Below are 11,706 nucleotides of genomic sequence, written 5' to 3'. Positions count from 1 at the left end.
GTGAGTCACCTCTATCTATAATAATAATAACAGGCACAAGGGAAGGAAACCACAGGGACGTTTAAATGACACAATGTGTGACAGATAAGAGTTTCTGCCCCTAATGCCACCCTTTCATTTTGATCCAATGGACACACATGGGGAACTTGACAGGCATTTGGTCTAATCGATAATACTTGATAACAATCAATAATAATTGATCAGTAATAATCTGGCAACATCAAATGATGACATGTGTGTTTAAACTTACAATGAAGCAATTTGATAAAGACTATGGTGTCACCAGCAACATAGGTTTATACATGGTTTATAAAGGGTATATGTACAATCAATCAATTAACGTTTGTATCTATTTCATAAAGGAATATATTTCATCTTGCGCTATTCATTCTACTACCCACAGGTGTTTATGATGAAGGTACTGCAGCAGGTTATTTCTAATGAAAAATCAACAGTTTGCCGTCTGTTGTATCAGCCGTTTGCTGACAATACGCGTTTATAAAGCCCACGTCGATGTAGTTGCTGTGGGACAGAGCCGCTTTCTCTTTAAGGAGCCGCAAGGAGGGCTGGCCTTTGTGGAAGCTATCCAGTTGTCAAATTAGAGTCGGTGAGCTGGGATAGGCTGGGAGTTTGGTTCCGCGCTGTTCGGACATACAGTAGAGTAGCCTACTGCGGGACGGGACGGCCACAGAGAGCCAAGAGAGAGCAAAAAGAACCGATTGAATGTAGAACAAGAATTACGACGTGGACCATCAACGTAAACTCTCAATTGTTGCATTCAGCAATCAAGGATCTTACTCGCGCGGATGACAAAGGTTGGGTGCGTAAACTTTGTCATTCGCGTCTGATCGTTGCGTTGTAAAACCGGGTTGTTGTTTTTAGCGGAGGGGGGACACAGAAAGAAAGAACATCATGCCAAGGCGGACCGTGCAAGAAGTAACTGTTCAGGATGTCCAGAAGAGGAGGAATCCGAACAAACACTATGTAAGTCAACAAGTTGCGTCCGTTGTTTTTCTAGAGGATTTGTGTATCTAATCGTACTGTACGCGCAACACAGTCTGTGTTTTGCCGATTGGTGAAGTTTTTCTTTCTTCGCTCGCTTGCTGGCAGAAGAAAGAAAAAACAAAGAGGGTATCAAATTACATTTCACCAAAACAAGTCGATGCAAGAATATATTTTGTTTTGGGTTTACAGTTAGGTTTTTTTTTTAAGAAAAGGAAAATCAGTGAAAGTTGTAGATTTGGAAGTGATTTAGATGCAGATGTTTTGTTCTTCATCTTTAAGCCACATGTCAACATCTGGAAATAACGGGACATGCGCCTCCAGATGTTTATCTTAAACAACCGTTTAGATTTTTCTTTTTTTCCGCAGACTATGACTTGGAATATTTGATTATAAACGTCCTTTGTTACATTTCTGCTTTTATTTGAAAGGTGGGAAATATATTTTCTTTAGCCTCTGACTCATGACCTCTCTGTTAAACATAAAACAAAACCAATATTACATTTTCCTTAAGTTCCTCATAAGGCTGCATACACAAGTCACAGTACAATACAAACACAGGGAAATAACATCCAAGATGTTCAAATAACATCCAAGATGTTCAAATAACATTCAAGACTCTTATATCTTCTCAGGAAGAGCAATAATGTCATAAAATAGGGTTTAAACACACTGGAGTGGATGGGTTCAGTACAAACACAGTGTCAAGCTGTTTGAAACACAAAACTGACCAAAGTAAGGCATAAACGATTTCATGCCTTGTCTTTTCTGAGTATGTACTATAGGCCTAGCTACCCAGACTGCTTCTGGAGCAGTGCATGCATGGTTGGAGTCTAGACTGCTTGGGTAGCCCTGCCTACAAGGCCTTCATAGTTTCAGTCTGAGACTGAGGCCTGGGGCAGAAGGCTTTGTTGACCAGGAAGCATACTCCTCACCCGACTATTCCTAAAGTCATTGTTAGCTCAGTGTACACAAGAGCTTAGAGGAATGTTTGAACAGGGAATGCCCAGCTGAACCGTTCTGTTGGGGATATAGGGCAGAATAACATACTGTTTGAGACTGTCTCTCTATCTGTCTGTCTGTCTGTCTGTCTGTCTGTCTGTCTGTCTGTCTGGCCCATTTCAGTGTAGTCCTTACCAACCAGGCTACTTGGTCACACATCACACATCACCTTTCACGAGGACCACAATGGAAATCAGTCAGTAGACTTGATTGTGTTTTTTAATCCTCAATATGTGTTGTATGTATGGTTGTACTCAAATGGCTGAGGCATCTCTATGTGTATTTTAAATTGGTCAAATAAAGTCGTTCAGTTATTCATAACACTGTTTATAACAACACTGTTATGCACCATGACACCTTCCTAAACCCTTATAATATGTTTCACAAATGAAAATGCAACGCCAGTGTGTATTTGTTGCGGTGGTGCTTTGATTAGTGCAAAATAATTCATAACACTGTTTCTATTCCTGTATCCATGCAGCCACCTCTGGTTGTCTGTTTTGAATTATCTCTCCTGTGGAGTGAGAGGGCTAGGAGTGAGAGGACTAGGAGTGTAGGGCTAGGAGTGTAGGGCTAGGAGTGAGAGGACTAGGAGTGTAGGGCTAGGAGTGTAGGGCTAGGAGTGTAGGGCTAGGAGTGAGATGACTAGGAGTGTAGGGCTAGGAGTGAGAGGGCTAGGAGTGTAGGGCTAGGAGTGTAGGGCTAGGAGTGTAGGGCTAGGAGTGAGATGACTAGGAGTGTAGGGCTAGGAGTGAGAGGGCTAGGAGTGTAGGGCTAGGAGTGTAGGGCTAGGAGTGTAGGGCTAGGAGTGAGAGGACTAGGAGTGTAGGGCTAGGAGTGAGATGACTAGGAGTGTAGGACTAGGAGTGTAGGGCTAGGAGTGAGAGGGCTAGGAGTGTAGGGCTAGGAGTGTAGGGCTAGGAGTGTAGGGCTAGGAGTGTAGGGCTAGGAGTGAGAGGGCTAGGAGTGTAGGGCTAGGAGTGTAGGGCTAGGAGTGTAGGGCTAGGAGTGTAGGGCTAGGAGTGAGAGGGCTAGGAGTGAGAGGACTAGGAGTGTAGGGCTAGGAGTGTAGGACTAGGAGTGTAGGGCTAGGAGTGTAGGGCTAGGAGTGTAGGGCTAGGAGTGTAGGGCTAGGTGTGTAGGGCTAGGAGTGAGAGGGCTAGGAGTGAGAGGGCTAGGAGTGTAGGACTAGGAGTGTAGGACTAGGAGTGTAGGACTAGGAGTGTAGGGCTAGGAGTGTAGGGCTAGGAGTGTAGGGCTAGGAGTGTAGGACTAGGAGTGTAGGGCTAGGAGTGAGATGACTAGGAGTGTAGGGCTAGGAGTGTAGGGCTAGGAGTGAGAGGGCTAGGAGTGTAGGGCTAGGAGTGTAGGACTAGGAGTGTAGGGCTAGGAGTGTAGGGCTAGGAGTGTAGGGCTAGGAGTGTAGGGCTAGGAGTGAGAGGGCTAGGAGTGTAGGGCTAGGAGTGAGAGGGCTAGGAGTGTAGGGCTAGGAGTGAGAGGGCTAGGAGTGTAGGGCTAGGAGTGTAGGGCTAGGAGTGAGAGGGCTAGGAGTGAGAGGACTAGGAGTGAGAGGACTAGGAGTGTAGGACTAGGAGTGTAGGACTAGGAGTGTAGGACTAGGAGTGTAGGACTAGGAGTGTAGGGCTAGGAGTGTAGGACTAGGAGTGTAGGGCTAGGAGTGAGATGACTAGGAGTGTAGGGCTAGGAGTGTAGGGCTAGGAGTGAGAGGGCTAGGAGTGTAGGGCTAGGAGTGTAGGACTAGGAGTGTAGGGCTAGGAGTGTAGGGCTAGGAGTGTAGGGCTAGGAGTGTAGGGCTAGGAGTGAGAGGGCTAGGAGTGAGAGGGCTAGGAGTGTAGGACTAGGAGTGTAGGACTAGGAGTGTAGGACTAGGAGTGTAGGGCTAGGAGTGTAGGGCTAGGAGTGAGAGGGCTAGGAGTGTAGGGCTAGGAGTGAGAGGGCTAGGAGTGTAGGGCTAGGAGTGAGAGGGCTAGGAGTGTAGGGCTAGGAGTGTAGGGCTAGGAGTGAGAGGGCTAGGAGTGAGAGGACTAGGAGTGAGAGGACTAGGAGTGTAGGACTAGGAGTGTAGGACTAGGAGTGTAGGGCTAGGAGTGTAGGGCTAGGAGTGTAGGGCTAGGAGTGTAGGGCTAGGAGTGTAGGGCTAGGAGTGAGAGGGCTAGGAGTGTAGGGCTAGGAGTGTAGGGCTAGGAGTGTAGGGCTAGGAGTGAGAGGGCTAGGAGTGTAGGGCTAGGAGTGTAGGGCTAGGAGTGTAGGGCTAGGAGTGTAGGGCTAGGAGTGAGAGGGCTAGGAGTGAGAGGGCTAGGAGTGAGAGGGCTAGGAGTGTAGGGCTAGGAGTGAGAGGGCTAGGAGTGAGAGGGCTAGGAGTGTAGGACTAGGAGTGTAGGACTAGGAGTGTAGGGCTAGGAGTGAGAGGGCTAGGAGTGTAGGGCTAGGAGTGAGAGGGCTAGGAGTGAGAGGGCTAGGAGTGTAGGACTAGGAGTGTAGGACTAGGAGTGTAGGGCTAGGAGTGAGAGGGCTAGGAGTGAGAGGGCTAGGAGTGAGAGGGCTAGGAGTGTAGGACTAGGAGTGTAGGACTAGGAGTGTAGGGCTAGGAGTGAGAGGGCTAGGAGTGAGAGGGCTAGGAGTGTAGGGCTAGGAGTGAGAGGGCTAGGAGTGTAGGGCTAGGAGTGAGAGGGCTAGGAGTGAGAGGGCTAGGAGTGTAGGACTAGGAGTGTAGGACTAGGAGTGTAGGGCTAGGAGTGAGAGGGCTAGGAGTGAGAGGGCTAGGAGTGAGAGGGCTAGGAGTGTAGGACTAGGAGTGTAGGACTAGGAGTGTAGGGCTAGGAGTGTAGGACTAGGAGTGTAGGACTAGGAGTGTAGGGCTAGGAGTGAGAGGGCTAGGAGTGAGAGGACTAGGAGTGTAGGGCTAGGAGTGTAGGACTAGGAGTGTAGGACTAGGAGTGTAGGGCTAGGAGTGTAGGGCTAGGAGTGTAGGGCTAGGAGTGTAGGGCTAGGAGTGTAGGACTAGGAGTGTAGGACTAGGAGTGTAGGGCTAGGAGTGTAGGGCTAGGAGTGAGAGGGCTAGGAGTGAGAGGACTAGGAGTGTAGGGCTAGGAGTGTAGGACTAGGAGTGAGAGGGCTAGGAGTGAGAGGACTAGGAGTGTAGGGCTAGGAGTGTAGGACTAGGAGTGTAGGACTAGGAGTGTAGGACTAGGAGTGTAGGGCTAGGAGTGTAGGGCTAGGAGTGTAGGACTAGGAGTGAGAGGACTAGGAGTGTAGGGCTAGGAGTGTAGGGCTAGGAGTGTAGGACTAGGAGTGTAGGGCTAGGAGTGTAGGGCTAGGAGTGTAGGGCTAGGAGTGTAGGACTAGGAGTGTAGGACCAGGAGTGTAGGACTAGGAGTGTAGGGCTAGGAGTGTAGGACTAGGAGTGTAGGGCTAGGAGTGTAGGGCTAGGAGTGTAGGACTAGGAGTGTAGGACCAGGAGTGTAGGGCTAGGAGTGAGAGGGCTAGGAGTGTAGGGCTAGGAGTGAGAGGGCTAGGAGTGTAGGGCTAGGAGTGTAGGGCTAGGAGTGAGAGGGCTAGGAGTGAGAGGGCTAGGAGTGTAGGACTAGGAGTGTAGGACTAGGAGTGTAGGACTAGGAGTGTAGGGCTAGGAGTGTAGGGCTAGGAGTGAGAGGGCTAGGAGTGAGAGGACTAGGAGTGAGAGGACTAGGAGTGTAGGACTAGGAGTGTAGGACTAGGAGTGTAGGGCTAGGAGTGTAGGGCTAGGAGTGTAGGGCTAGGAGTGTAGGGCTAGGAGTGTAGGGCTAGGAGTGTAGGGCTAGGAGTGAGAGGGCTAGGAGTGTAGGGCTAGGAGTGTAGGGCTAGGAGTGTAGGGCTAGGAGTGAGAGGGCTAGGAGTGTAGGGCTAGGAGTGTAGGGCTAGGAGTGTAGGGCTAGGAGTGTAGGGCTAGGAGTGAGAGGGCTAGGAGTGAGAGGGCTAGGAGTGAGAGGGCTAGGAGTGTAGGGCTAGGAGTGAGAGGGCTAGGAGTGTAGGACTAGGAGTGTAGGACTAGGAGTGTAGGGCTAGGAGTGAGAGGGCTAGGAGTGTAGGGCTAGGAGTGAGAGGGCTAGGAGTGTAGGGCTAGGAGTGAGAGGGCTAGGAGTGAGAGGGCTAGGAGTGTAGGACTAGGAGTGTAGGACTAGGAGTGTAGGGCTAGGAGTGTAGGGCTAGGAGTGTAGGACTAGGAGTGAGAGGGCTAGGAGTGTAGGACTAGGAGTGAGAGGGCTAGGAGTGTAGGACTAGGAGTGTAGGACTAGGAGTGTAGGGCTAGGAGTGTAGGACTAGGAGTGTAGGACTAGGAGTGTAGGGCTAGGAGTGTAGGACTAGGAGTGTAGGACTAGGAGTGAGAGGACTAGGAGTGTAGGGCTAGGAGTGAGAGGGCTAGGAGTGAGAGGGCTAGGTGTGAGAGGGCTAGGAGTGAGAGGGCTAGGAGTGAGAGGGCTAGGAGTGTAGGACTAGGAGTGTAGGGCTAGGAGTGTAGGGCTAGGAGTGTAGGGCTAGGAGTGAGAGGACTAGGAGTGTAGGGCTAGGAGTGAGAGGGCTAGGAGTGAGAGGGCTAGGTGTGAGAGGGCTAGGAGTGAGAGGGCTAGGAGTGAGAGGGCTAGGAGTGTAGGACTAGGAGTGTAGGACTAGGAGTGAGAGGACTAGGAGTGAGAGGACTAGGAGTGTAGGGCTAGGAGTGTCAGACTAGGAGTGTAGGGCTAGGAGTGAGAGGGCTAGGAGTGAGAGGACTAGGAGTGTAGGGCTAGGAGTGTAGGACTAGGAGTGTAGGACTAGGAGTGTAGGGCTAGGAGTGAGATGACTAGGAGTGAGAGGACTAGGAGTGAGAGGACTAGGAGTGTAGGGCTAGGAGTGTAGGGCTAGGAGTGTAGGGCTAGGAGTGAGAGGGCTAGGAGTGTAGGGCTAGGAGTGTAGGGCTAGGAGTGTAGGACTAGGAGTGTAGGGCTAGGAGTGTAGGACTAGGAGTGTAGGGCTAGGAGTGAGAGGACTAGGAGTGTAGGGCTAGGAGTGTAGGGCTAGGAGTGAGAGGGCTAGGAGTGAGAGGACTAGGAGTGTAGGGCTAGGAGTGTAGGACTAGGAGTGTAGGGCTAGGAGTGTAGGGCTAGGAGTGTAGGGCTAGGAGTGAGAGGACTAGGAGTGAGAGGACTAGGAGTGTAGGGCTAGGAGTGAGAGGGCTAGGAGTGTAGGGCTAGGAGTGTAGGGCTAGGAGTGAGAGGGCTAGGAGTGTAGGACTAGGAGTGTAGGGCTAGGAGTGTAGGACTAGGAGTGTAGGGCTAGGAGTGTAGGGCTAGGAGTGAGAGGACTAGGAGTGTAGGGCTAGGAGTGAGAGGGCTAGGAGTGAGAGGGCTAGGTGTGAGAGGGCTAGGAGTGAGAGGGCTAGGAGTGAGAGGGCTAGGAGTGTAGGACTAGGAGTGTAGGACTAGGAGTGAGAGGACTAGGAGTGAGAGGACTAGGAGTGTAGGGCTAGGAGTGTCAGACTAGGAGTGTAGGGCTAGGAGTGAGAGGGCTAGGAGTGAGAGGACTAGGAGTGTAGGGCTAGGAGTGAGAGGACTAGGAGTGTAGGGCTAGGAGTGAGAGGGCTAGGAGTGTAGGGCTAGGAGTGTAGGGCTAGGAGTGAGAGGGCTAGGAGTGAGAGGGCTAGGAGTGTAGGGCTAGGAGTGTAGGGCTAGGAGTGAGAGGGCTAGGAGTGAGAGGGCTAGGAGTGTAGGGCTAGGAGTGTAGGGCTAGGAGTGTAGGGCTAGGAGTGTAGGGCTAGGAGTGTAGGGCTAGGAGTGTGAACTGAGGCAGATGGAGGAATGTTTCCACTGTTCATGGAGTGTCATTGTCATTCCTCAGAGTAGAGATACTAGGGTGTGTGAGTTTCGGGCCTGCGTTGATGAGAAAGAGGAGGAGGAGGAGGAGGAGGAGGAGGAGGATGATGATGATGATGATGATGATGATGATGACGATGATGAAGACGATAGTTGATACCAACAGACCTCAGCGCTGTGAGTGTCGTGAGGGGGCAGGACATAGCTTCAGAGGTCCCGTGTCTCCTCCATCTGCCTGTCTTAATGGTTCATTGGTTCGCTGGTCCTCTGCCCCATCCTCAGCTTCCTGGGTCGGCTGTGTCTCATTCCACAAAGTAGCGACCTCCCTTCTCCCCTCGTTCACTCCCCATCCACAGATCTGACAGGAGCTGAACAGGTGGAAGCAGATGGCCGGCAGAAACCATTACTCACTTACACCTATCTGGTTCTATCAGAGCCAACATGTGGAGGGAATGGATAGGAGAGTCCGGAGGAGAGTTGGATGGGACAGTTTTTTACTGGAATGAGCCACAGCTCACCGGACAGCCTTGAGGTCCTGCAGCCAGGGCAGGGGACAGTCCTGACTGGGCAGAGCGCTGTTGGCCCTGGTCCCTGGCTCCTGGTTGCTGGTCCCTGGCTACTGATCTGGAAGAGAGGCCAACAGAAGCCCCTCAGCCAGACCCTGGGGAGTTTCCCATCACCTCCCCGCCTCTCTCCTTCTCCTTTCCGCTGCGAAAAAAAAAAAAAGGGAAAGTGTTTGTTGAGGTTGTATCTCAGCCAACTGGATGCGATTAGACCAGGGCTCGCTACGTGACGACAGCCGACGTAGAAGCCGCGCGTTTTGATTTGAGTGTGCGAGCGCTCTGATCTGTATCCACACAAAACACAGGCTTGAGACGTTCAGTTGGTTTAGATTACGCAACAAGATGAATACCAAAGCCTCTGATATTACTATGAAAGACTAGATCAATATCTAAGGATAGGGGGATGAAAAAAACCTCCAAGAATATGATTCAAGTGCAGAACTGTTGCACAAGGCCTTTGCATCTGTTCTTGTTTTTGTGGCACAATGCTATGGTTAAAAAGATCATAATACCATCATAGTAGATTTGCAGACCCTTGACAGTGAAAAAGACGAGTTGTGTTGTGATTTGACCGTGTGGTTCTTTGATACATAGCGGCTTCACTTAGACCGTTGGGTTGACTTGTGCAACTGGAAGAACATCTAAGCCTCCTAAGACTATAAAGCCTGCAAACCCAAGGCTCTATATCATATGCGCAGGATACAGCTGTAAACAGTACAATAAAATGCGTTTAACAAGCTACCTCTCAGCAGTGAAAAACAAGGACAGGAATAAACTATGACTAATAACAATACAACACACAATACACAATCAATAGCAATAACAGTGAGACAAGGGAGAGATTCAAATGCAGACTGTTGCAGGCCCTTGCTGTTGCAGGCCCTGGCTGTTGCAGGCCCTTGCTGTTGCAGGCCCTGGCTGTTGCAGGCCCTGGCTGTTGCAGGCCCTTGCTGTTGCAGGCCCTGGCTGTTGCAGGCCCTTGCTGTTGCAGGCCCTTGCTGTTGCAGGCCCTGGCTGTTGCAGGCCCTGGCTGTTGCAGGCCTTTGCTGTTGCAGGTCCTGGCTTCCAGCTACCAGCTGCAATTGTTTACGTTGCACCTCCAATGACTCAGAATCAGATGACCGTAGATTCGATTCCTAAAATGTGTTCAATTCCAAGCATCTTTGACTGTGAAAGAGTTGGTATTGAGGCTTTAACTGTGAAAGAGTTACTAGTGAGGCCTCGACCTTCTACCTCGACCTTCTACTCTGGAGCTGTGGAGAGCATCCTGGCTGGCAACATCACCGTCTGGTACGGTAACAGCACGGCCCAGGACAGGCGAACTCTGCAAAGGGTGGTACGCCTGGCAGAAAAGACCATGGGAGCTCCAACCCCCCCTCTCCATGTCCTGTACACCAGGAGGTGTAGGACCAGAGCATACAGGATTATGAAGGACCCTCACCACCCGAAACATGGACTGTTCCAGCCGCTGCCGTCAGGAAAACGCCTCCGCTGTCATGCAGCAAAAACAGAGAGGCTAAGACTGAGTTTCTTCCCCCATGCCATCAGAATTGTCAACGATGACCCCACCAGTGCCCCCCTCAAGTCACTCACACATGCACTGTCATTCTAACACATATGCACACACATAATCATCCATCTGCTATTTATATTGCTTACTGGCTATACTGTTCATATTGTTTATACTGTTTATACTGTCCATACTGTATATTTTTTAGTACTTCTATTTTTATTTTATTGTATTTTAAAACTTATTGTGTTGTTGCACTACTCTGTGGCACTGTCACTTTTGCATTTCACTGTATACTTGTATGCACGTGACAAATAAAGAAATCTTGAATCTTGAAAAAAAAAAAAAAAAAAAAAAAAAAAGAGCTTTACAGGCAGTGATGATGGAGTGGTGTGGGAACTGAGGTCATATGTTTAGGATGTGCTTCCTGTTTCTGAGGAAGTAGCTGACAACCTAATTTGACCCCCCCCCCCCCCCCATTTCCTTTAGCGATGTCTTCCCTGAAACCACGTCACTGTGTGCTTTGTCTGTGTGTGAAATGAGTCACATTGTACTAGCCATTCATATCCGACCATCAGAACTATGTGTGGTTTTGTTCAGCCATAGCTAATGTAGTACATACATGCCAACAGGTTTAGCTCCTGGTCCTCTGACTGGCATGGTTCTAATCTCTCGGGGTGGAATCCTAACTCGAGATCTACACGCCTGCATTTCCCATTGACGTCAACGCAAAGATTTGCGCAAATGTTAAGAGTTGCTAAAATGTTAAAATGCGCGCGGAGAGTTAGGATTCCACCCTGAATTAATGAAATGTTTTGCGACATCCCCACACTGCTGCTACCTCAGGAACCCCGGGCACAAATGAAGGACAGACCTAAGTGACCGACGCCGTGTACTAATTTCTCTCTTCCGTGTTTCAGGTTTACATCATCAAAGTGCTGTGGTCTGATGGCAGCGCTGAGGTCATCTTCAGGCGCTACAGCAAGTTCTTCGACCTGCAGGTGAGAAGGTCGGGGTGATGATGGTTGTTACTGCTCGGGGAAACACTCTGGGCAGAGATCACAGCACAGTGCAGGAGTGTGGCTTGGTGGTTGCGTTGCGGCCAGTATGTGTATATGTGCTATCCCTCCAACGCCGCCATTTTGATTTTCCCAGGGGTTTCCTGTCCTATGCTGCGATCCAGAGGAGGCTGGTGGAGGTGGAAATCGGAGGACGGGCTCCTTGTAATTGTAGTCGTAACACATTGATACCAATCCTTTTCCATTCCCTGCATTACAATGAGCCCATCCTCCGATTCCTACCTCCACCAGCCTCCTCTGTGGTCCCTCTTCATCAGTCTCCCTCTCTTGTTCCTCCTGTCTCAACACACGTACAAACCTCTGAACGGGAGCGGAATTCCACTCTCTTTTTGTTTTTTTATAAAACTCCAAACTAAATGACAGTGGCAGCACGGTAAACAGTCATTGTGTACAGCACCAGTTCAGACACAGTGTTTGCGGCCAGGGAGAATCTCAGTCATGTGACTCTGATAAGTATATGATTGCGCTGTGTGAGGAGAGTCAGGAGATGAACTCCCAGAACTGCTGTGGAGAGGCTGGAGGATGTGGTCGCAGATCACCACAGACATGTCTATTTCAGACCTCAACATCACACGGACTTTTGACTGCACAACGAGGCCATCCCATCCACTTCCTTATTCTCTGGCCGTTGACCTAACCCTCTAACCCAAACCCTAGCCCTAACCCTAACCCTAACCCTAACCCTAACCCTAACCCTAATG

At 50.1% G+C, this 11,706-nt stretch overlaps 1 protein-coding gene across 1 annotated transcript in view; it reads left to right on the top strand.

Moving 5' to 3' along the window:
* Nucleotides 1-912: 912 nt before the first annotated feature.
* Nucleotides 913-11,706, top strand: part of sh3pxd2b (SH3 and PX domains 2B) — a gene marked incomplete at its 5' end in the record, with an annotated part of 40,268 nt that continues 29,474 nt past the window's right edge. The window contains 2 exons of the mRNA XM_083665321.1: nt 913-984; nt 10,847-10,927. Of these exons, the coding sequence (XP_083521447.1) occupies nt 913-984; nt 10,847-10,927 (153 nt within the window). The remainder of the gene's footprint in view (nt 985-10,846; nt 10,928-11,706) is intronic.

Source organism: Argentina silus (genome assembly GCF_951799395.1).
Source record: "Argentina silus genome assembly, chromosome: 2".
Lineage (NCBI taxonomy): Eukaryota > Metazoa > Chordata > Actinopteri > Argentiniformes > Argentinidae > Argentina > Argentina silus.
Note: the sequence above shows the minus strand (reverse complement) of the source record. Positions and strands in the feature narration are given on the sequence as shown.